The sequence below is a fragment of the Muntiacus reevesi genome, chromosome X (assembly GCF_963930625.1).
Source record: "Muntiacus reevesi chromosome X, mMunRee1.1, whole genome shotgun sequence".
NCBI classification, from domain to species: domain Eukaryota; kingdom Metazoa; phylum Chordata; class Mammalia; order Artiodactyla; family Cervidae; genus Muntiacus; species Muntiacus reevesi.
Window position 1 is genome coordinate 16,527,208 of NC_089271.1, and position 22,275 is coordinate 16,549,482.

The 22,275-nt window shown below is 39.6% G+C and overlaps 1 protein-coding gene across 3 annotated transcripts in view; it reads left to right on the plus strand.

Moving 5' to 3' along the window:
* CDKL5 (cyclin dependent kinase like 5) overlaps positions 1–22,275 on the plus strand; it is a 171,481-nt gene extending 149,206 nt beyond the window's left edge. For 2 of the 3 annotated variants that reach the window (XM_065915344.1, XM_065915343.1), the window contains 7 exons: positions 3,733–3,834; positions 4,106–4,211; positions 6,883–7,006; positions 13,928–14,027; positions 18,039–18,161; positions 19,337–19,456; positions 21,883–22,275. In XM_065915344.1, coding sequence (XP_065771416.1) covers positions 3,733–3,834; positions 4,106–4,211; positions 6,883–7,006; positions 13,928–14,027; positions 18,039–18,161; positions 19,337–19,456; positions 21,883–22,269 — 1,062 coding nt within the window. In that variant the 3' untranslated portion in view covers positions 22,270–22,275. The remainder of the gene's footprint in view (positions 1–3,732; positions 3,835–4,105; positions 4,212–6,882; positions 7,007–13,927; positions 14,028–18,038; positions 18,162–19,336; positions 19,457–21,882) is intronic. The other variant, XM_065915345.1, reaches the window with a different exon arrangement.

Here is a 22,275-nt window from a genome sequence, read left to right on the forward strand (position 1 = left end):
TCACATATAGGGTCATTGTTACCATATTTCTAAAATTTCATATATATGCGTTAGTATACTGTATTGGTGTTTTTCTTTCTGACTTACTTCACTCTGTATAATAGGCTCCAGTTTCATCCACCTCATTAGAACTGATTCAAATGCATTCTTTTTAATGGCTGAGTAATATTCTGTTGTCTATATGTCCCACAGCTTTCTTATCCATTTGTCTGCTGATGGACATCTAGGTTGCTTCCATGTCCTGGCTATTATAAACAGTGCTGTGATGAACACTGGGGTACACGTGTCTCTTTCAGATCTGGCTTCCTTGGTGTGTATGCCCAGCAGTAGGATTGCTGGGTCGTATGACAGTTCTATTTCCAATTGGTTTTTTTTTTCCAGTTTTTTAAGGAATCTCCACACTGTTCTCCATAGTGGCTGTACTAGTTTGCATTCCCACCAACAGTGTAAGAGGGTTCCCTTTTCTCTGCACCCTCTCCAGCATTTATTATTTGTAGACTTTTTGATAGCAGCTATTCTGACCGGCGTGAGATGGTACCTCACTGTGGTTTTGATTTGCATCTCTCTGATAATGAGTGATGTTGAGCATCTTTTCATAGAAAACATATTTTTAAAATTACATTTTTGTGACATGAACCATTCACCTGCATCAAAGACATGAAGGTGGAGAAAAAACAGTAGAAGAAGAAAGGAGTATTATGTAGGAAAAGTACTCCCTTTTTAGAGGATACAAAAATAGGCTTATCAGTGTGTATCAAAGCTCCAGCAAATACAAATGGACTCTGCAGTGGGAAGCTTAGCAAGATGGGTACTGGGGAGAGGGAGATTGTCAATAACTAAAAGCTAAAAGTTTGGACTGGAAAGCCAGGCAGACCTGGTTTTGTATCTGAGTTCTGCTTTAAACTCTATATCTGGGGATTTCTCTGTGCCTTGATTCCTCATCTGAATGTTGTTGTGAGCATTAAACACGGTGTATAAAGCACTGTGTGCCCTATGCTGGGCACAGAGTAAAGGTTTTAGTTTGTTGCTACTGCTTCTGGGATGATGGGGGCTATTCTTGAGACACTGAATACCTTCTGTATGCTGGGTATCCTTGGCAACTTAAAAGAGTCTGAGGCAAGGTTCTTGCTCTTGAGAAATTTATCTTCTCTTAGGGAAGATTAAATTATACATGATAACAGTGAAATAATTAAGAACCAGATTTCTATGGCACTGGCTATAAAAAGTACTTGAGGATGGGGAGAGACCATTGTTAGCAGGAGCAATCAGAAATGGCTTTTGGAGCAACTGGAGGTCTTGTTGGATCTCAGATGTGGAGACAGGTTTTTTGGTTGAAGGATGAAGATGTATTTAGGCCTTTACTGAGCTAAGCACCATGATAGGCTCTAACTAGAAAGATCAAGATGTGGTCCCTGTCCTCTTAGAATGTATGGGCTCGGGTGGTGGGATGACACTTGCCAACACATAGGTGGTGACAGTGCTATGAGACTGCGTGCCAGTGCTGTGCCGGAGCTGCAGTGCAGGGACGGAGGAGGGTGGCACAGGCCCAGCAGGGGGACTGAGGGAGGCCCCCAGGGAGTAGGGGTGGAATCTGAGCAGAAACTTTGAAGATGTTGGGGGCTTCACCAGGGGAAGAAAGTAGAGTGGGCATGAGGAAAGAGGCTCAAGGGAGGGCCAAAAAGACTATCTGGAAGAGAAGGAGGGTACTTGAGATATTAAGTATTAAGTAGCATGGTGGGATTGCAACTTGTGCCATGTGCCTAGAGTGGGAAAATGCAAGATGTAGACCCAAGCATGAGGTGAGGAGAACATGTTGTCTAAGTCAGTGCCAGTGGAAAGACAGAGAAAGAATGAGTCTTATAGGCTCCTCGGAAATAGAACTGGGACTTGTGAATGGAAGGATTGAATATAGGAAAAAGGAAGACTTCAAAGTTTCTCTCCTAGGAGCTGCTTTTCAGAGTAGAAGAGAGGACTTGAAGTCATCTAATTCAACCCCTCCATTGCGTGGATGAGCATGCTAAGGCTCTGAGAAGTTGGGTGGGTTGCCTAAGTTTATCCAGCTAGTTCAGGGTGGAGCTGGGATGTTGAGGGAATGTCCAGATCTCTAGGCCAGAGTTTTTCACACTGTGTCGCGCCGACATGTGAAGGTTGAGGTGTGACCCTGGGCCCTTATGCAGAGATGCTCTCCATTAGGTTGGAAGATTGTCTCGGGCCCCGGTGAGAAGAGACAGGAGATGTCATGATTGGAGTCAGAGCAGTGGTTGGAGGAGCCTCTCTAGAGAGAAGGGATCTCTAGCAGTCTGGCAGCTGCACATAGATGTACATGGAGGTCAAAAACAGTAAAGTGTGTTAACTTTAAGCACAGTGTAAATAGAGAAGAAGTAAGAAAAATAAAAAATTGTACCTTGGAGAAAGGACAAATGGACTGGCTCTCTGACTGCTAGAGAAAAGGCTTCATGACCCTGGTGGAAATAAGCTCATTATGAAACAGTAACTGTAGGCTAAAAACAGATCCAACTGTTACTGAATTTTAGGTCCAATTCGGGAGGTGCAGTGCCAAACTGCAAGAAAGTACAAGTTTGAAGGCACAAAGATGGCAGACGGCTTGACAAGTAATTGAAACTGGGAATAATAATGGGAATCACTCTCTTGAAAAGTACTGTCACCTTCAAGAGCACGGGCACTGGACTGGCTCTGTCACTTAGAGTTTAGGTTAAGTGTAAGTCATTTATTTTCTAAGATACTTTTCTAGAGGCTTTTGTAAACAATGCAGGTGATAAAATTCAAATGAAATCTTGTCACAAAGTAGGAAGAAGAGAGGCTACGTTGAATGATTTCCTGCCCGGAGTCCTTTCGTAGTACATTTGGGGAGTGAGGGAGAGAAAGAGAGAATCGTATTTTAAATTTTAAATAAACTATTTTTGACACGTCGTGTAAGGCTCAAGATAATACTTTCTGTGCATAATATACAGATACACAATGCAACTAACTCCTCTGAATGGCTTGGTAATTTTATTCCATAATTCTTTTTTTCTGAGGATACTTTTTCCCTCAATGAACACTACTGTGGACCAAGGCTGCTCTTAGCTTGTGATTCACTTCCTTGACAGAAAGAAGAAGTGTCTCTGGAGATGAATGCTGTTGCGATTGTTAAGAAAATACGTGAAGTATAAGTACATAAACTACAATAGTTAGGGGATTTTTAAGACAGAAATTATTGAGGGTGCTGATTCAATTCCTTGATCCATCCAAAGAACGTTTGTTTTCATCTGAATCTGCCATACATGTCCTTCATGAAAAATATTTTTGCATCTGTAGTTCTTTTTGGAGAACTCAGCCTAAAGTCTGCTAGAGATATTTTGGATTAACTAATAGAACCTCTGGTTCTCTTCTAATTGAATGCTGCTCAGAACCATGGCTTTCTAGATATTAGGAGGATGATTTTCTTTGTTTTTAATAATTAATTGAACTATTTTCAGAGTAATTCATTCCCTGCTTGCATTAACTTTAATGAGAATTTCACTTTCCATCTGTGTGACATTTGTTTGACATATTTTACATTCGTCAGATGATTCACTCTTTTACAGGACAATTTGTGTTTTAACCAACTCACATTTTTAATTTTAGCCAGTTAAGGTACTGGTTATACCAAATAAAACCCATGGCAATTTAGGTGATTTTCATCCCTAGGAACAAGACACTCTCATAAATCCTTCTAACTTTGACTTTCAGCCCGGGGAGCAACTCCCTCCAGAGATGACTGTGGCACGATCTTCTGTTAAGGAGTCCTCCAGAGAAGGCACCTCTTCATTTCATGCACGGCAGAAGTCTGAGGTATGAATCTTCTAGAGTGGCTACCGTTCCTGATAGAACGTGTCTATAAAGATTGGTCATTCGGAATCATTACAGTCTGTCTTAAAAGATTTATCCATACCTAGTCTCCCACAAATAATTGGAACTGGCTTACAAAGTAAGCAGTTTTCCTCATGCCATAATTCTGAGTTTTGTCTTAAATAGATCCCAGAGTAAATTATAGATCAGTTAGGTACTGCTCTGAGTGCACAGGCCGCATCATCATCACTCTGCTGTTTACCTTTTGTCTCAGGGTGGCGCGTATCATGACCCCCACTCTGATGATGGCACCGCCCCCAAGGAAAATAGACACCTGTATAATGATCCTGTTCCGAGAAGAGTTGGCAGCTTCTACCGAGGTAAACCCAGCTCCTAGCACCCATCCGGGTCCTCTCTTCTCTCCCCCTCTCTACATCTCCAGGCCGCACACTCCCCTACATTCCAGTGCCCTGACTTCCGGTCAGTGGCATTCTTACCTGTACTGCTGCCTTCCACCACATCTTCCTGCCTTGGGTCCCACTGTCTTAGTTCAGACCCTTGTGGCTTCTGACTTGATTTCTTTGAATAGCCTCCTAGCAGCTCTCCCTGTCTCTAAAGTCACCATCAAAATGGTCCCTGGACTAATCTTTATGAAGCTGTGTTGTAACCACACCACTCATTCGATTAAGTCATAAAATATTTATCAATGTCACTTGTGTGCCTGAGACTTCTAATTTAGAACATCACTGAGCAATACAGCCAAAGGTCTCCACCCTCACAGAGCTCACATTCTCATGAGGAGAGAACAATACTAAATGTAATAATTACATAGAGCACTAAAAGATAGTAAATGCTACAGGGAAAAAAAAGACAACAGGGCAATGCATCGCCCCCAGCCCCAGTCCTCTCTCTCTCATCTGCCAAGAGTGGCTTCCCATTGGCAACAGGACAAAATGTAAGTTCCCTCAGATGGCATTTTAGACTTTCTGTGCCTGGCCCTTGCTATTCTCTCCAGCTCTTCCCCTGCTGCTCACACAGGTCGTGCCCTCCTCTGACCTGAATGCATTCCTCCAGATGCTCAGACAGCTTGTTTCTGTCCCTTTTGAGAGTCGTCTTTGATGTCCTCTGCAGTGTGATGGCTTCCCTGCCCACCTAGATGAAGTGAAGTGTTTTCTTCTTTGTTCTGCTCATGGTCCTTTGTCTCTAACATAACACACAGCAATGATATGGCTTCTTTGCCTTTCTCTCTCACAAGGTTACAAGGCCCTTTACCTTTTCCTTTTTTACCCTCATTGACTAGGACACTACCTGGCAGTTTCAGAAATATTTGTTGAATGAATGACAGAAAATCTTCAAGTGTACTTGCATGACCTTAAAATTGTGTTTTGATGTTTAACAGACAATTGTAACAAATGTTTCAGGGGCTGAATGGATTTAAGAGAGATTGACAGAGAAAGACATCCCCTTTAAGGAGTTATGTAGTAATAGAATGGGGGCCCCCAGGAGCCCCAGCCCCTAGTTGGGAGATAGACAGCAAGCCCACCAGGGCACAGGCAAAGTCCTGGGTCCATGAGGCCCAACTTCTCATGATTCTATTGATTTGGGAGGATAGCTGGGAAGGGCAGAAATTGGTAGGGAACATGGACAACTGCTTGGTCATTTTAGGTAGGAATCTGAGCTAAATAAATGCATACAAGTGTTATTCAGGACCTAAATATATATTGACTGATTAAGCTACTCTGTTCCCTCCTAGCCCCACACTGAAGAAGAGCATAAGACATTCTATATACCTTTTGATGCATTTAATATTTTTTTTCTGATGTCATGGTTACTTTAGAATCTTATGGGACTAAAATTTTAATTCAGATTAAAGTTAATTAAAACAGAAGTATTATAGTGTACATATAAACAAAAGTCTTTTCATCTCTCACTGGAAGTTTTACTTCCAAAATGGATCACACGCATGTTAAGTCTATAGATGTCTAGAGAGTATATGTTAATATTAAGATATTAACTAAGTTTTTAATTAACTAGTCCTTGACCTCAAGGAACACAGTTTTATTTTGATTGCCAATTTATTACTATCAGCAAAGCCCCTCGTAATTGATTTCAGAGTTTGGCAAGTAGAACATTATTATTTTAGAAAGTCCAGAAGTAGAAAGGAAAGATTTAACTAGGTGAAACATTTGGAGACATCTCTCATTTCAGTGATACTACTCAATCTAACTGGATGATGATTTAGTAGTATCATTGAAATGACAGATGTTTTTAGAATATTTCCCATTTTCACTCCTGCCGGCCAAGAGTCAAGTGAAATGGTATCATTTGTCTTTACATACAGCCTGTGTATTCCTTTTGTGATGAAATTTGTAATATACTTTGATTTATGACCAAGCTTAGAAATTGACAGACAAAGATGATTACCCCCCCCAAAGAAAAACAGAAAAGTATTTACTCACAAACATCATGGTTTGTCTTTTTGTTTATTCCTGGATTGAATACTTAGAGAAAAATAGTATTTTTGTGCAAATAATCACATTTCTTTGGAATTGAGTTTAAAAAAATATAAAATTGATATGTCACCTCCCAAGTGGCAAGTCTTAAACTGTAGTTGGTGTATTACAGCACACATATTGTTAAGAATCACTTCAGACTAAGAATAGATTCTACATAGTTGGGTCTATGATGTAAGAAAGCCTCAACTTAAGTGATTGTCAATATGGGGAGGTGGGGATCATATTCATACTTTGAAATCTCCTAAGATGTTCTCCAGTTTATCAACTGTTATGTTAATTTATGTCTTGAATATACATTGCCTGAGTCAATTGACCCTTGCAAGTTGCTGTCATAAGCAATTGGGGCAGGGGGGAGGGAGAGAATGTTCCCTGGAATGCCTCCATCCTCAGAAAACACAAAAGTTTTATGAAGGGCAAATGAGGATTTTGACTTACCTTTTTGTTATTTTGTTTGTTTGAGAGAAATGCAGTAGAACAATATGAGAAGTGCTTTGATCAAAAGAGTACGTCAGTGGCTTACCTTTTCTTTATTCAGTGCCATCTCCACGTCCAGACAATTCTTTCCATGAAAATAATGTGTCAACCAGAGTTTCTTCCCTACCATCAGAAAGCAGTTCTGGAACTAACCACTCAAAAAGACAGCCAACATTCGATCCATGGTGGGTATTTTAGCTTGTTTCTACTCTTCTTTTTTCTAACTGTGGATTTGAGATTTCACAGCAATTCTGGATAAACAGTTTAGCATTCTTTCTCCTACTAGGCCTTTCTTTCTCAAGAGAGATTGTTTCATAAGGGAAATGTGATTTGTCATTATTTGTAATGGTCTCTTTCAAAATGTTCAGCATTTATGTTAAATATCATGTAAAAGAAAAAAATACCCTGGGTCAGTGCATACCTCATAAGTCTTCCATCGTCGTCTTCTGACATGATTGACATCCTTTGCTGTCTTCTCCACTTGTTGCTGTTGAATCATGTAGGAGACACTTTGCTTAGCCCTTGGTGTGCAGTGTCTCACTCAGTTCTCACAATCAGCCTTTGAAGTAGGGTAGCCTTTCCTCTCCAGATGAGGAAACTGCAGCTTAGAAAAGGTAAGGAGCCTGCCTGGTGCTGGACAGCAAGTACCAGGGAGGAGGGAGCCGGGATCTAGACCCAGATGGGTTCTGACTCTAAAGCTCATGTCTTTTACTTCTGTGCTACCTGACTTTCAGTCAGGGTGAAAAGAAAAATAACAGAACAACCATTTGTGGTACCACAAAAATGTACTGGTAGTCAGAGAACAAAATGATGTGCCAATTTTGCTTATCCTTTAATCTTTGTGTCATGTGTAATAAAAATTTAAGGAGAGAATTATAACACACATCAAGTCTCATTAGCAGATTTTGTCTGAGGGGGTAAGGACTATATTTTTAATAATGTAGACTTTATAGTCTCAGCTGCCCAGAAAGACTTCCCAGAATCTAGATGTGAGGGGTGTTTATATATTTTTCATAGAGCTATTAAGTTCTCCACCAAGAGAATAAAATGGTGCCTCACTGTAAAGCACTGAATTGAGAATGAGACCAATCTGTCAGATTCTGTCTCTGCTGTTGCCAGAATTCATACAGTTTGGACCCTGTTGGCAGGGTAATATCAAGGTTTCAGTGTTACCGTGCCCTATAGGGAAAAGAACTTATTTTTACAGTAATAAAAACGGTTTTCTTAAAGCTATAAATACTTTTTCTTTTATAAGCACATTTTATATTTATCGCCTTATTTATAAAATGAGAGTTTTAACATTAGTGACTCAGAGGTTAGACTCTGGACATGAGATATCTTGACTAGTGTCACCTTTTGGCCATGTGAATTTAAGCTCTCTGTCCCTCAGTTTCCTTGTCTATAAAATAGGCTAAGAATAGCACTTCCCTCATGCAATATATATGATCGTTAAATGAAGTAAAGCATCAAAAGCCTCTAGAGCAGTGCCTGGCACCGTTGTGACTTGTTAACATTAACAGCGGCAGTTTTTACCTTTAATGTTCTCTAACTTCAGTATGACTTGCCAGGTGCCTCCTCTCCACTTAACTTTCCTGAAGAACTTCCATGAGGTCTTTCTCCATAACTTAGATAAGATCTACACATTAACTGGAGAGCACAGATAGGTACAACCCCAGTTACCGACGTTGACAGTTTTCAAGTGGTTTTGACAAGCTGTGAGAATAGTGTCTAAGTTGTGAGAATACAGAAGTACAGATGGAATTGTGTTTCATCTTGGTCATTGCATAATGAAGTGGTGATGGTTTAAAAGAGCGTTGATTACAGATTAGCGTGAATGAAAATTAGATAGGTTAGATCAAAACTACATCTAAATGTGGGACTCACAGTCTTAACAGCATATTATTTCTGACTTTTTGATAATCAGTTTAAATAGACCTGGATATGTGTAGAAACCTAAAAACAATTGTTTTGAAAAGAATTAGAGGCACAGTTGGGATGCTGAACTTTAGACAGGTGTTCATCAAGTCATCTGATATTGCTATTATGAGGTTTGAGAGAATTCCAGAATTTCCAGGGAGGAATTGGATATATCCTTTTGTTCTTAACTGCCCCTCATGATAGTGCTGCTATGATACTTCTCCCCCATGCATCGCATCCAACTTAATCTAAGTCATCCATTAAGCTCGACTTGTCTTGGATTTTTTTCTTGAACAAGATCTCTCATTGGTTCACCATATTTATATTTGAGAGAGTGAGTGCCATTTGATAACTTTTACAAAACATGAATGAGCCTTGCCATGGTGACATAGTGAATTGCTGTTCCTAAATTATCACTGTCCTAAGAGCAGTCTGTTTCTCCTTGTTAGTAGTACTTTACGTTTCTTTCGAGAATGGGATATGTGTACAGGGCACACATTTCTTGCAACGGATAAGTCAGGCTACTGTATCATACTTTAAAATGATAGTGTAGTATAATATGCAGAGCTGTTATTCTGGCCATCTCAACTGTCCAGAATCCAGTTAAGAACTGGGAGATAAGCCAAAACATTTCAGAACAACAAAAATAGGGTTAATACAGTCAATTGATCATCTTTAGTAATGGGAAAACACCTCCACCCTCCCTGTGAGCCTGCTTATTCTTCTTCTATGTTGAGTTCTGTCAGTTGGCACTGAGGTTGTCAGGCAAGAAATAATCCCAGGTAACAATACGGTGTGCAGAGAGAGAAGGATCCTGAACAGTTAACTGTAGAGAGAAGAGAGGTAGTTTGACTTTTCTAATGCTCTAAAGGGAAAGTCATTTCTGGCCGTTATGGTTTCATACATAGGGTAGATATCCAGGTAGAGTATATATCTTTAAAATAGGCTGCTCTTACTTTCCATGAAAAGACAAAGTGTTTAGAAAGACTGCTGTCAAAATTGGGTTAAAAATTGACACTTAAACAATAAACCAAATTAACTAGAAATCCCAGTAGTTAAGATAAGTGAAGAATTGCTGTCACTCACTTGCACAATCCCAGGCTTTCTCTTCTTGTAAAGTTATGAATACATTGGTATCCTTTATTGTCATTATAACGTACAGAATTATTCCTGTAGAATTAGTCCCTGACTTTCTACCATCAGACGTTAGCTGACTGACCCTAGTCACACTGGCAGGGGGAAGGAGGTGACAGGGAAAGTGTCACAGTCAGCTTCTCTTTGATGCATCTTCTCACTGCTGCTCTTGAGGGGATTATAATGGAGCTCCCTGGCCCTCTGTCTTAACTGGTGGGTCACTTGCCTTGAGTCTGTGAGCAGCTTGAGGTCACACCCCTTGTTTTAGTTTTTCTCTGTATCTCCAACACCTAACACTGATCCTGGCACATACAAGAGTACTCTATAAATGTTGATTGGATTTGATTCAGTTGGTTTTCATTCCTTCCTTTTTTTAGGTGTTTCTTTTGAATCCTCTTTCTTTTTAACCCCTTATGGAAATAGTAGCTATTCTGTTAGATAATGTTTGAGTGCCATGACTATTCAGGAAGGAGACTGTTATTGTTACCCACCCCTCTCCCCCAGCACACACATATACAGATATTCTTCCCCACATCATGTTTGCTGCACCCCCCACCCCCCCCACCCCCGCTGTGTTTTCAGCCCTGGATAATATGCCAAGTGACAGCTAAGTGGTCCTTCTCAGAGCTCCTGTCCCTGAGGCTTAGGTGACCATTTGCCCTTTTCTTGCACTGCTCCTCTGTTGCCTGTATAGTTAGTTTGCTCAGCTCAGCACACAACTGTTGACCTAACAAGGCAGAATCAATAACAGGGTCCAGAATTCACAAGTGAGGTTAAGTCACGGGGCTCACTCTTACCCATTGGGTGCAGTACTGGTTATAAATGTTCAAGTCCTTTTTTTTCATTCATTTGTACAGCACACAGCTTTATAGGTGCCTGAGTTCCAGGCAGCTTCTCTCAATCCCTGAGTCTTTCTTGCAGGTTTTTCTCCCTTCGATTTCTCTGTTAATTTTCTGTATGTGTATGTTTCAGTGTAGCTTCCCCCTCTCCCTTTTCTCTCTCTGTCTCCCTCCCTCCCCCACTGGCACTCTTTCTTTCTCTCTGACTTCCTTTTGTGTCTTTCTTTTTGTGAGGCATGCACACTCACACTTTACTACTAGCTTTCATCCTCTAATTCAAGGGTAATTTATTTTTCTTTTTTGTTTTGGCCCCTGGAATCTTTTCCCACCTGGATCTTGACCCCACTGCCTCTCCATGGCTCCAGTTTGAGGATACTTTCCTCATTATTCCCCTTTCCCCAGACTCTAGTTTATCCAGTGCCTCTGAAGAGACCCTGAGTAGAGTCTTTGATTCATCAACTGTGATTTGGGGACACAAGGAATTGCAAACTCCGAGCTTTTTGTCCTGCTCCTCCTTTTCTTTCAGTACTGTACCCCCATCGCCCCCATACTCTCACTTTCATTTTATTGAACAGTCTTCTTCTTCCTAGGGCTGGTGTCTCAAGCCTTCACTTCCTCTCATACCAATATTAGCATTCTTATAGTAACGCCTGTTCCCATCCTGAGGATGTGGTCATGATGAATGTGGGCCCCTTAAAGATTTCCTCAGTTGGCAGAAAGCACTTTAATTTAATTATACTTTATTATTAATTAATTTATACTTTAATTCTGATTAGTAAAAACTTCTTCCCGTTAAATACTCTGCTGTGCTTCTAGATTATGTGCAGACTCCAGTATGGAAGGACATGAGCTGTATTATAAGCATATAATGCTTTAACTTCTGGAAGTTACAAATCATTAAAAATAGTATTACTGGTTAGATTAGATGCTCTCTGAGGTTTCTTTCAGGCTTCCATGATAGCTCAGTTTGGTAAAGAATCCGCCTGCAGTGCAGGAGACCCCAGTTCAGTTCCTGAATTGGGAAGATCTGCTGGAGAAGGAATAAGCTACCCACTCCAGTATTCTTGGGCTTCCCTGGTGGCTCAGCTGGTAAAGAATCTACCTGCAATGCAGGAGACCTGGGTTCGATCCCTGGGTTGGGAAGATCCCCTGGAAAAGGGAAAGACTACCCTCTTTCAATTCTAATAGTGGTACTTATGTGTTTCCAGCAACTACTTACACTGTTCTGCTATGTTTCCTAGAACCCTCACATAACTGAATGCTGTGGCCTGGAATTTAGTTAAGGGCAGTCTGTATTTAGACCCCATCCAAGGGTTTCATCTCCTTAATGTCAAAAGTACTTGTCATAAGAAACTGACCAAATAGGCCCAGTCTGTCATTAGGATGAGTGTTTTTTCCCAGCACTACAGCATTGAGTTTAGGGAATCTTTAACATTTCACTATTTCATTCTCACTCATTCCATCATGTCTGAAGTTTTTCTCACTTTCAAAATTGTTAACGCATTATTCTGAGTCCCAATACTAATTATTTTATTGGATGTGTTGTATTATGAAACTTTAACTTCAGAGCTTGAAAGTCTCAATGAGGTTTAAAATTGTAGTTCCTAATGAGTTTCAGGAACACTTGAGCCTACAGTACATGTTTTTACTTCCTTGGTATTTCCATTAACTTTTAGGCTAAACACTTTAAGAACGAATGACCCTTGCTCCTTCAAACAGTCATGGTTTTTACTTCTTGTTTTTTGTCTGTTTGTCTCTAAATTGTTTCCTTTGTGGTCTTTGATCTTGAGTTCTTGGCTTTTCAAATGAATTTTCTGTTCTGTAAACCTTTTTGTTATATTTTTAGTCCATGTTTGTTGTTGAAATTAAAGAGAAATAACAGCAAATCACCAATAATCGTACTATCCAGAAATAACTACTAAGATTTTTTTTTAATTTCTCTCTGCTTTATAAAAAATTTGTGTATATATACACATATATGACTTTAAAAAATAAATAGTTGGGCTCTTATAGAAAGTTTTGAATCAATTCTGCTGTTTTCACTTAGTATTATAGTTGAAATATTCCTTCATATTAGTGAAAATTCTGTGACAATGTGATTTTAAAAATAGCTTCATGGTGTTTTCTATCATGTGGATCTGTAATAGATTATATAAATGTTTACTGCCTTCACATAGATTTAATCAAGTAAAGGATGCTGGTTTGCTCATATTTTTTAGATGTTCTAGTAACTTCACTGTTCAGTCCTCTAAAACCATAAATATCAATGAATTCTGTCACCTTTAAAGTTTCTACTCTTGATTTTAGGGAATAGCTAATAGAAGGAATTCAGTCATTTGAGAAAATGGTTTTCCACAGTCATCTAGATGTTCAGATTCAAAATAGGGCCCATGGAATGTGCCTTTTTCAAGAATGACACCATTCCAGTTGTTTTTAAGACCATAAATTAAGTAACATAGGGCCTCTGTTAACATAAAAGTAGTCAACTTCTTGGGGCCAGTGACTTGTTTGCTCTCTTTTAATACCTCCTATTTGTATTAAAATACCTGGTGGTGTCAGTGATACAAAGCTTAAAGTCATTATTTTAAGTCAGAAGCTTTTTTCCCAAAAGAGTGCTTTGTATTAATGCATTATCCTGTCTCTATTTTTTCTTACCTTATGTACTTTTTATTTAGTTTTAATATATAGATATAAAATTTTCATAAAGGAATTTTCCAGTTTCAGGCAATTTTTAATTTTATTTGTAAGGTTTCTGTAGCAGCATTGATTTTCTTTTTAATGTTCAGTACCTTGGTAAGCCACTAATAATGAACTTGTTAAGCTGGTTTTTAAAAGGTAAATGGAAAAATGAAGATACTGAAAATGTTTTTGTTTCCCTTGGAGGGATACAGAAAAGGCATCCCTCAAACATGTGCTTTTCAGGCTCTCTAATCCTCAGGTTTTCAACAGCATGAAAATGGTCCTGTAGCATAGTTACAGATCATTTATAATAATGTTCAAATTGCTAGTTCAAGTGAGCCTTTGCCAAAGGCTAATCATTAACCATGCTTCATGATATTCAGTTCCTTCTGTGCTTTTTAGAGGTTCTTTAACTACGTGCTTGATTCTTCATGGCTCTTTGAACCTGGTGTGCATTTTTAGTCTTCATTATATTTGTCATATAATGGTAGGGGAATGATTGAGAGATCAATATGATAAAAATGTCTTCCCATTTAGGAAAAGTCCTGAAAACATTAGTCATTCTGAACAACTCAAGGAAAAGGAAAAACAAGGTTTTTTCAGGTCAATGAAAAAGAAAAAGAAGAAATCTCAAACAGTAAGTAAATGGCCAATTTCTATTTACAATGGCATACGAGTCTGCATTAGTCTGTGGGATCTTTACACTTTGTACATGCAATCAAAGTGAATTATTTTCTTACTGATACTTGATATGCATATACTTTATATGTTTCTTTCTCAAATTCTATACAACTTCCTCCTCCCACAGAGCCTTTTCTAGGTTCAACAGAACCTCTAGGAATAGGAGAAATTTAATTTGGATGAAAGAGAATGCTTTAACCCTCTTTCAGTAAACACCTTATCCGTATGGATTTATATTCATGTAAAAGTTATGAACCTGCAGGATTTCTCTCTCTCTGAGGGTTAAAAATACATGAAAATTTAGGAAATGGTTTTGGTTTGTGTTTAAATCTTAGAATTCTTAACTAACCATCATTCATTTTTCTCCCCTGGCTGGTTATCTGATTCCCATGTTGACAAGTGCATTTCTGGGCTGCCTAGTCACAGGCAGGAGCTAGCATTTGACATTTTAGGGCTTGCTTTAGTAGGAGGACATGTTTATCTTGTGACTGAACTTGGAAGTGGAATGAGTGTCATCTCCTGAGAGTCCTCCACCTGAACCAAGGGCTGGCTGCATGAAAGCATGCATGTCATATCACTGAACCAGGCATGGATTCTGCTGATAGTGACTTGAGAACACATGGAGAAGCCAGGCCTCCAGGCCAGTGAGAACATCTTCACCACACGAGGCGTGCTTTGGTTTATGACACCTTTGATACTAGACAGGGTTGAGTTGGCTATTTTTAATTATTTTGTTTCTGGTTTTACTTCATACATGATTGACTCTCACTTACTTAAAAAGGAAAAAGGCATAATCAAAATGACGTTCTCAGATGGACTTCATTGATTTCATCTTTTAAGATGAATAGATTAGACTCAGTTTTTCTGAGGTCTGTTCCATTTTGAAAAGTCTAGGATTATGACTCAATGGTAAGTAATGGTAAGATAGATGATAGTAACAAAGAATATATTTGAAGTAAGGATTTAATAAAAGCCTTTCTAGATTACTGGGCTTCCCTGGTAGCTCAGATGGTAAAGCGTCTGCCTGCAATGCAGGAGACCTGGGTTCAATCCCTGGGTCAGGAAGATACCCTGGAGAAGGAAATGGCAACCCACTCCAGTAATCTTGCCTGGAAAATTCCATGCATGGAGGAGCCTGGTAGACTATAGTCCATGGGGTCATTCATCTTACTTGTTTGTTAAATTTATGATGCCATTATAATATAAATATGAGCTCATTAGAAAAAAGGGTCAGAAAAATTGAGAAAAAAAATGATAATTTCCAATCTTACCACCCTATCACAACTAGTATTAAGATTTTAGTGTATTTCCTCCTAGCTTTTTAGCCTGTGCATGTTTATGGAAAGAAGGTGGTTTTTTAGTTTGCTTTAAATAATAGTAGTCATTCTAGTACAATTTTGTATTCTGACTTTCTAATAGTGTTTCTATCACACATACACACAGTATCCATGTTACTACACAGATTTTATTATCTTCATTTTAATGGCTTATAATATTTCTGAAATGTCCATTTAAAAAAAAAAAGCTGGCTACATTTCTAACTGAAACTCACTTAAAGTAGAAGGTCCAATCAAGATGTCACTTAGTCACATATTAACTACATGTGTTGTTTAAACCAGATGAACAAAATAGACCTGATTTGAAGTAGTGAGGTTTAAAATATGTACAGTGCTAATAAAGCTTTTATTATCTGTGGAACATATTTATGCATCATGAATATTAAATTTAGATTACCTCCTCCTAACCACTATTGTTATTATTTAGAGATTGTTTTGGTTCTTAACCTCAGGCCCATAGAGATTGTTTTGGTTGATTAAATGAAAGTAGCAAGACACAGGAATTAAAGGTGTTTTTGTGTTATAGATTTAGCTTTTGATGTCTGCCTTAGACCAGCATTAAACCTGTGGCTCACCATGGCATGAGTCAAGTGTGTACATGTTAACTGTTACTCAGGATCTAGTTCGAATTTTAGATGTTTAAATAGTGTAAGTTAGGGTACATAGGATATTTACTATTCTCTAGCATACTCTTCACTTGAACTTACTTGTTTCAGGGTTTCATACTTTTCATTTTTGATATGTAAAGTAACTGCAAATTATCTATGCACAGGTCATAATGACTTAAGCCTTCCAAACCACAAGTTTTTTATACCTCTGCATTTTTTTAATTAAAATAGGAAAGAAAATGTTTTAAAGACTTTGATATCTAAAGTAAGATTTCCAAAGAGCACTCAGTGTAGTATTTCCTGGCAGACCACAGGCTCCTAAGCTTGATATTGTGGTAACTGCCTCCTTCAAATAAGCATTAGAACAGAATTAAATTCAACTTTTCTTTGGTCACTAGTTAGAACTCAGCAAAAGGAAACCTAGGTAAATGAACTTTGAAGGACTTAAAGCATTGTGGCCTTTGCACAAGATTGGACAAAATGGAAACCTGATACCCAGTGCACAGAGAGAAGTCTCTGGATCTTAAATCTAGTTTAACCCCCTTATTTTACTGATACAGGAACTGCCCAGGCAAGTTGTGACCTGCCTGAAGTTGCAGTCAGTTTGGAGAGCTGGAGGTGGTTTCTCCTGGATAGCAGGCCCAGCTCAGTCCCTGCCAAGGTCCCACCAGGAGGTGTGGAGCGCCTCCTGCTGCTTGTTCCTGAGAATGCTCTCTTTTTTTAATGTAAATTTTTTAATTGAAATATAATTGACTTACAATATTATATTAGTTTCAGGTGTATAGCATAGCGATTCAGTATTTTTGCAGTTTATACTGAATTAAAAGTTATTGCAAGATAATGGCTAGAATTCTCTGTGCTATAATAATATCCTTGTTGCTTCTCTATTTTATTATTTTTTTCTAACTGGAGTATAGTTCATTGACAGTGTTGTGTTACTTTCTGCTATAATAGCAAAGTGAATCAGTCATACATACACATATCTGAGGGCTCTCCTGTGGCCTCCTTAGCCATGTAAGTTAAACTCTTCACAGATCCCTATCTTGGGAACAGGAAAACCTTATGAGCTGTTTTTCTTGAATGTCTTCAGACACACCAGTAAAAGATGATCTGAACCTTCACAGACATTCTGGTGCTCTCACAATTGAAATATCCAAAACAGGGTAAAGTCATGCCAAAAAAATCATTCAGTATTGTAAAGGAGCCTACTTTGACTCAAGCAAATCTGGAAGCCGCCTTGGGAAATCTGGCTTCAGTTCCACATTCAGACAGTTACATAAGCCCTCAGAGCATATGGTGACTTTGCCAACTTGGTAATTGTACCCTAGTTAGTTAGTATCTCAACTGGTAATCATGCTTCAGTTTGAAGATTGAACTTTCTTTTTCTTTACTTTTGTGGCATATTCTGCATCATGCCAGCTATTTTCCATGGGGTGAATACTTCTCATAGTGTAGAGCCAGGCTTCTTCCTCAACAGTAGAATCCTGCAATATTGATACATTCCCCTTCCAAGTGATGTTTTCTGGCTTAAGAGTTGACCACGTTCAAAAAGGTTTGCAGTATCTTTTTCTTTTTTCTAAATAGATATGTGGATTACCTGAGATTATTTAGTTGCTTAAGTGATTGGGAAAAGATTGAAGTTCATTGATAGCCCTTTAAATATAATTCTTTATAACGGTCATATTTCTGATAATAAATAAATCCTTAAATGTCTTATAAACTGAATGTGAATATATGTGTGTAAGTCTCTAGAGACGTTCCTGCTATTGGTATTGATCCTGTCCAAAGGTTCTTTATACACATAGAAGTTTCTGTATGTCTTGAATTTACATTATTGGCATCTTCATGTCCAGGTGAGAAATGACACAAAACCTCTCTACATGCACACACAGCACAGAGATTCTTTCCGTGACTGTTAATATTTAGCAATTTGAGGGCATCCAAGGGCTAGGATTTTCAATAAGAACACCTTTTTTTTTTTTTTTTCCTTGGCAATTAGTTTATTTGTATCTTATATTGCAGACAGATTCCACCAACGGGGAGAATCCAAGCATCAAGAAATCCCTCTTTCCTCTTTTTAATTCAAAGAATCATTTAAAGCATAGTTCTTCTTTGAAAAAGCTTCCTGTAGTCACTCCACCCATGGTACCCATTTTTACGTATGGTAGCCCTGAACTCTGCTCCAGTAAACTTGTTTTACTGATGACAACAGCATGTCTTTTGTTTTCATGGGGTCATATTCTCTTTGTGCTAGTTAAGTACCTGAGCCAGTTCCATAAATTCACTGAGATATAAATTCTTTGACATTCTGGAATTTCTGAATCAGTTAAGGAGGTTGAAGCATAAAGGGCTATTAAACAACCAACTAGTGAAAGGCTAGTTTGGGTTGTCTCATTAGCCAGTTGTTGACAGACAGTGTTCATGAAATCCCTTATTTCCTGTAAAGAATTCGATTAACATTTACAATTAACAAATGTCTTTTTGTTTGGCTCACAAAGTTTGTTAACACTTGGTTAGCAGTTTGTGTCTCTGAAACCAAGTTAAATTGACCAAATTGAGTGAGCTTGCAGGCTCCATGAAAAAACAGCTTCTGTTAGTTGGTGATTTGCTCTTTCCTTGCCTGGCTCTAGCTTTTGCTGGTCACTTAGTTGAAGGCCAGGGCTTTTGCTTGGCATTTGGCGTTACTCTCCTGTGTTCACCAAAGTCGGTGAGTGGACCAATTGCATTTATCTGGAATTTGTGGCACAAATTTCCAGCATTTTCATAGTGTATAATGCTAGACCCAAATTTCCTGGGCATTGTCTTGGGAATATGATTCAAACCATACTTTCTCACTTTGCTATCCTTGAAAGCCTGCTAGACTTCTTTGGCACCACCAAACACAGTGTTTGGATCATTTTCCCAGCAGAAACACATTTTTGTTTTATTGAACTGGTTCATAACCTAACTGCAATATGGAATGAGGATACGACAGCAATTCCTGGTAAAGCCCAATTTAACTGCTCTCTCTTACAGCGACTAAAACTAACAGCATGGGAATGCTTGAAGGGTTGAGGTTTAACAAAGCTGCATGACATCTGCCAATTTTTCCTACCACAGGGAAAATTATTAAGAGGGCAGCAGACTTTAACTAGCATCACTTGCATTGTGAACATTGGGAAAGTTTTGATTTCTTTTCCTATTGAGTCTTTTCTTTGGAGGGGAGGGGATTGAGTTTTGGTTTGGTCGGATTTGCTTTCGTTCTCCTCTTGGGTGTGGCTGCGTATCCTAATGAGGCTTACCTGTGTGCTTATTGAATCCTTGTCCGTATTCTGCTCTAGGTGCCCAATTCTGACGGCCCTGATCTTCTGACATTACAGAAAGCCATTCACTCTGCTAGCACCCCGAGCAGCAGACCCAAGGAGTGGCGTCCTGAGAAGATCTCTGATCTACAGACCCAAGTGAGTGGTGCCTGCATCACTCTTAGACTCTCAGACTCTGCAGTGACTGGTCTCTCCTGAAGAGAGGGCAGGGTTGAGAAATTTAGCCTTTCAATGTTACAGCAAGGCTGAGAGTCTCCCCAGAACATACCCTCAGTGATAGCCAGATGCATCTTAGGAGTCTGGATGAATCTTGCTTCAGTGACCCGTGTCCTAATGGGGAAAAAGGGAGCTTCTGTTAGTTTTCACCTGAGGGGAGAACTGAATAAGATACATCTCCAGCCCAGAAACACCCTGCAGCCTAGGAGAGAGAGAAAATCCACAGATAACAATAATTCATGGTAACAGTGAAGCGTGCCATAAAATGTGAGGGAGGGTAAGAGGAGGTAGCGTGAGCATTAAGGGTTTATTAAAGGTGGTAGCCTACAAACTGCACCTTGAAAGACAGATATAATACACTTTCTTGGAAGACTCTTTAAGCTTCTGAAATCTATACTAGTTTTGATAGAAAACTGGCAAACATTCACATTAGGAACCGCGTATTAGACAGTATGTGTAGTCACATTTCCCTGCATATGGCTTGTATGCCATAATTTCCCTGCCATACAAGCCAGATACTGAATCCATAAATTTTTCATGTAACTGAGGTCTTATCTCCTTGAAGCAAACTATTTTGATTGGAAATTTTAAAATATTGTATATCTTCAGTATTGCATAATAACATAATCTAACTTGTTTTCAATTGTATTCAGTATTTTATAAATCTCTTATTCCTCTGAACTGTGAGCTTTAGAGGCTATAAGGTTACTTGTGCCTATAAATGACCATGGATGTCTGTGCTTTGGAGGAGGAGGTTCTGTTTTTATAAGTTGGTTGTTTACTTTCTCTAACTATAAACTGTTACTTAGAGCTGCTGACAAGAGCTCCCTAAATTTCGATCGTATTTGCCCAACCATTTATATTTTCTGCTTGTAATGTATATAGGCTCGGGGGAGGGGTGCAGTGGTGGTGAAGAGACTATAGGGAACCAGATACCCTAGTTATTGGATGTGTATCCAACCTAAAAACACAAGGCTCTGAGTGATGTCCTATTCCTAATTTATTTTAAAAGAGAGAGAGTGAGAGAGAGTACAGGGCTTTAGAACCTTCTTTGTATGACCACTTCTTTGGCCAGGAAACTTTTCAGGTAACTTTATATTTCTGTTTGAACTATTGTTCAATAGTTAAACGTCATCAAGGCTGTAAAAATCACCACAAATCTCATTGCATTATCATACCAATTCATGAAAAAATGACAGAAGACACACTTGAGCACTTAGAGTTTGTGTGTACTATGCCACCCACCATGGACATCACAGAAGGTTTCTGGACAGACTCCTGAATGGCCACGGGGAGGACAATTCCCCAGGAGCGACTTCTCCTTGAGTCAGTGCTCAAGCCCCTGGATTTCAGTGCCATCTTCCCTCGAATCTTTAGTGTGTCTTGAGATTATTAACCTTCTGCTTGGCTTAAGGCCTTTGAGGAATGACAGCCAGAGATGCTTGTGGTCCATTTGTCAGGTTCTGTGGTGAAGGCCGTGAATGTCAGGGTGCTTTCCCGTGCCTCTTCTGGTGGTGACCTTGTCACGTCTGACAAAAGGGAGAGGAGGACCCTTCCTCCTGCCTTGAAGTTCCCCTCCCAGTGCAGCACCCCCTGGGGCCTCAGCCCCAAGCACACAACAGACAGGCTGTTAGGAATCAAAACCCTCCCATGAGTGAACTGTGTTTTAGAGTCTATAGGGCTTGTGCTCATTTCTCTGTGCTTGGCATTTTTAGTGCCCATACCTTACCTCCACCTCAAAACATAATGAAAACCAAAACAAGTTAGAGAGCAGAAAGGGACCATTGGGATTTTGTAATGCCAAGGGAAAGGGGAAATTGAGGAGATAAGAAGAAAAGGGGATACACAATTTTTAGCAGAGTTATGTTGCTGCCTATTGAGACGTTACATTTTTTCAGTGACTCTTGCAGGTAGATATGGTCAAATGGCTGACTTTTTGTAGGTGAAACCTAAGCAGCAGCTTTCTGTGGAGCTATTGGGAAGGAAGTCTTCTGCAAAGGGAGACGCATATCCCTTCTTTCCCTTCTTCTTGCTGGTTGGTGCAGGAGATTCCCCCCTTCCTCCCATAAAGATGGAGTGCAGCCAGATACAAGGTGCCTAAGCCTTGGATCATTCACCACACCAGCTCTAGATTTCTTCTACATTTCTAAGCTTTTTCGTTAAAGAAAAATAACTTCCATCTTTTCTGAAGAAGAACATAAGCACAGATAAGTCTGGACTGGCCCCTCTTCCCCTACACGCACCCTCCCTAACTCCACACAGTCATCTCAGATCTGTACTCCATTTCCTCCCACCTTTCAGGTCTACTCTAACTTAAACCCTACATGCACCCTCATCTTTTCTTTCAGAGCCAGCCATTAAAATCACTGCGCAAGCTGTTACATCTCTCTTCAGCCTCAAATCACCCGGCTTCCTCAGACCCCCGCTTCCAGCCCTTAACAACTCAACAAGCCAAAAATTCCTTCTCAGAAATTCGGATTCACCCTCTGAGCCAGGCCTCTGGCGGGAGCAGTAACATCCGGCAGGAGCCAACACCAAAGGGCAGGCCGGCCCTCCAGCTGCCAGGTCAGATGGACCCTGGTTGGCACGTGTCCTCTGTGACCCGGAGTGCCACAGAGGGGCCTTCCTACTCTGAACAGCTGGGTGCCAAGAGTGGGCCAAATGGGCACCCTTATAACAGAACAAATCGGTCCAGAATGCCAAATCTGAATGATTTAAAAGAGACAGCCTTGTAATGTGTG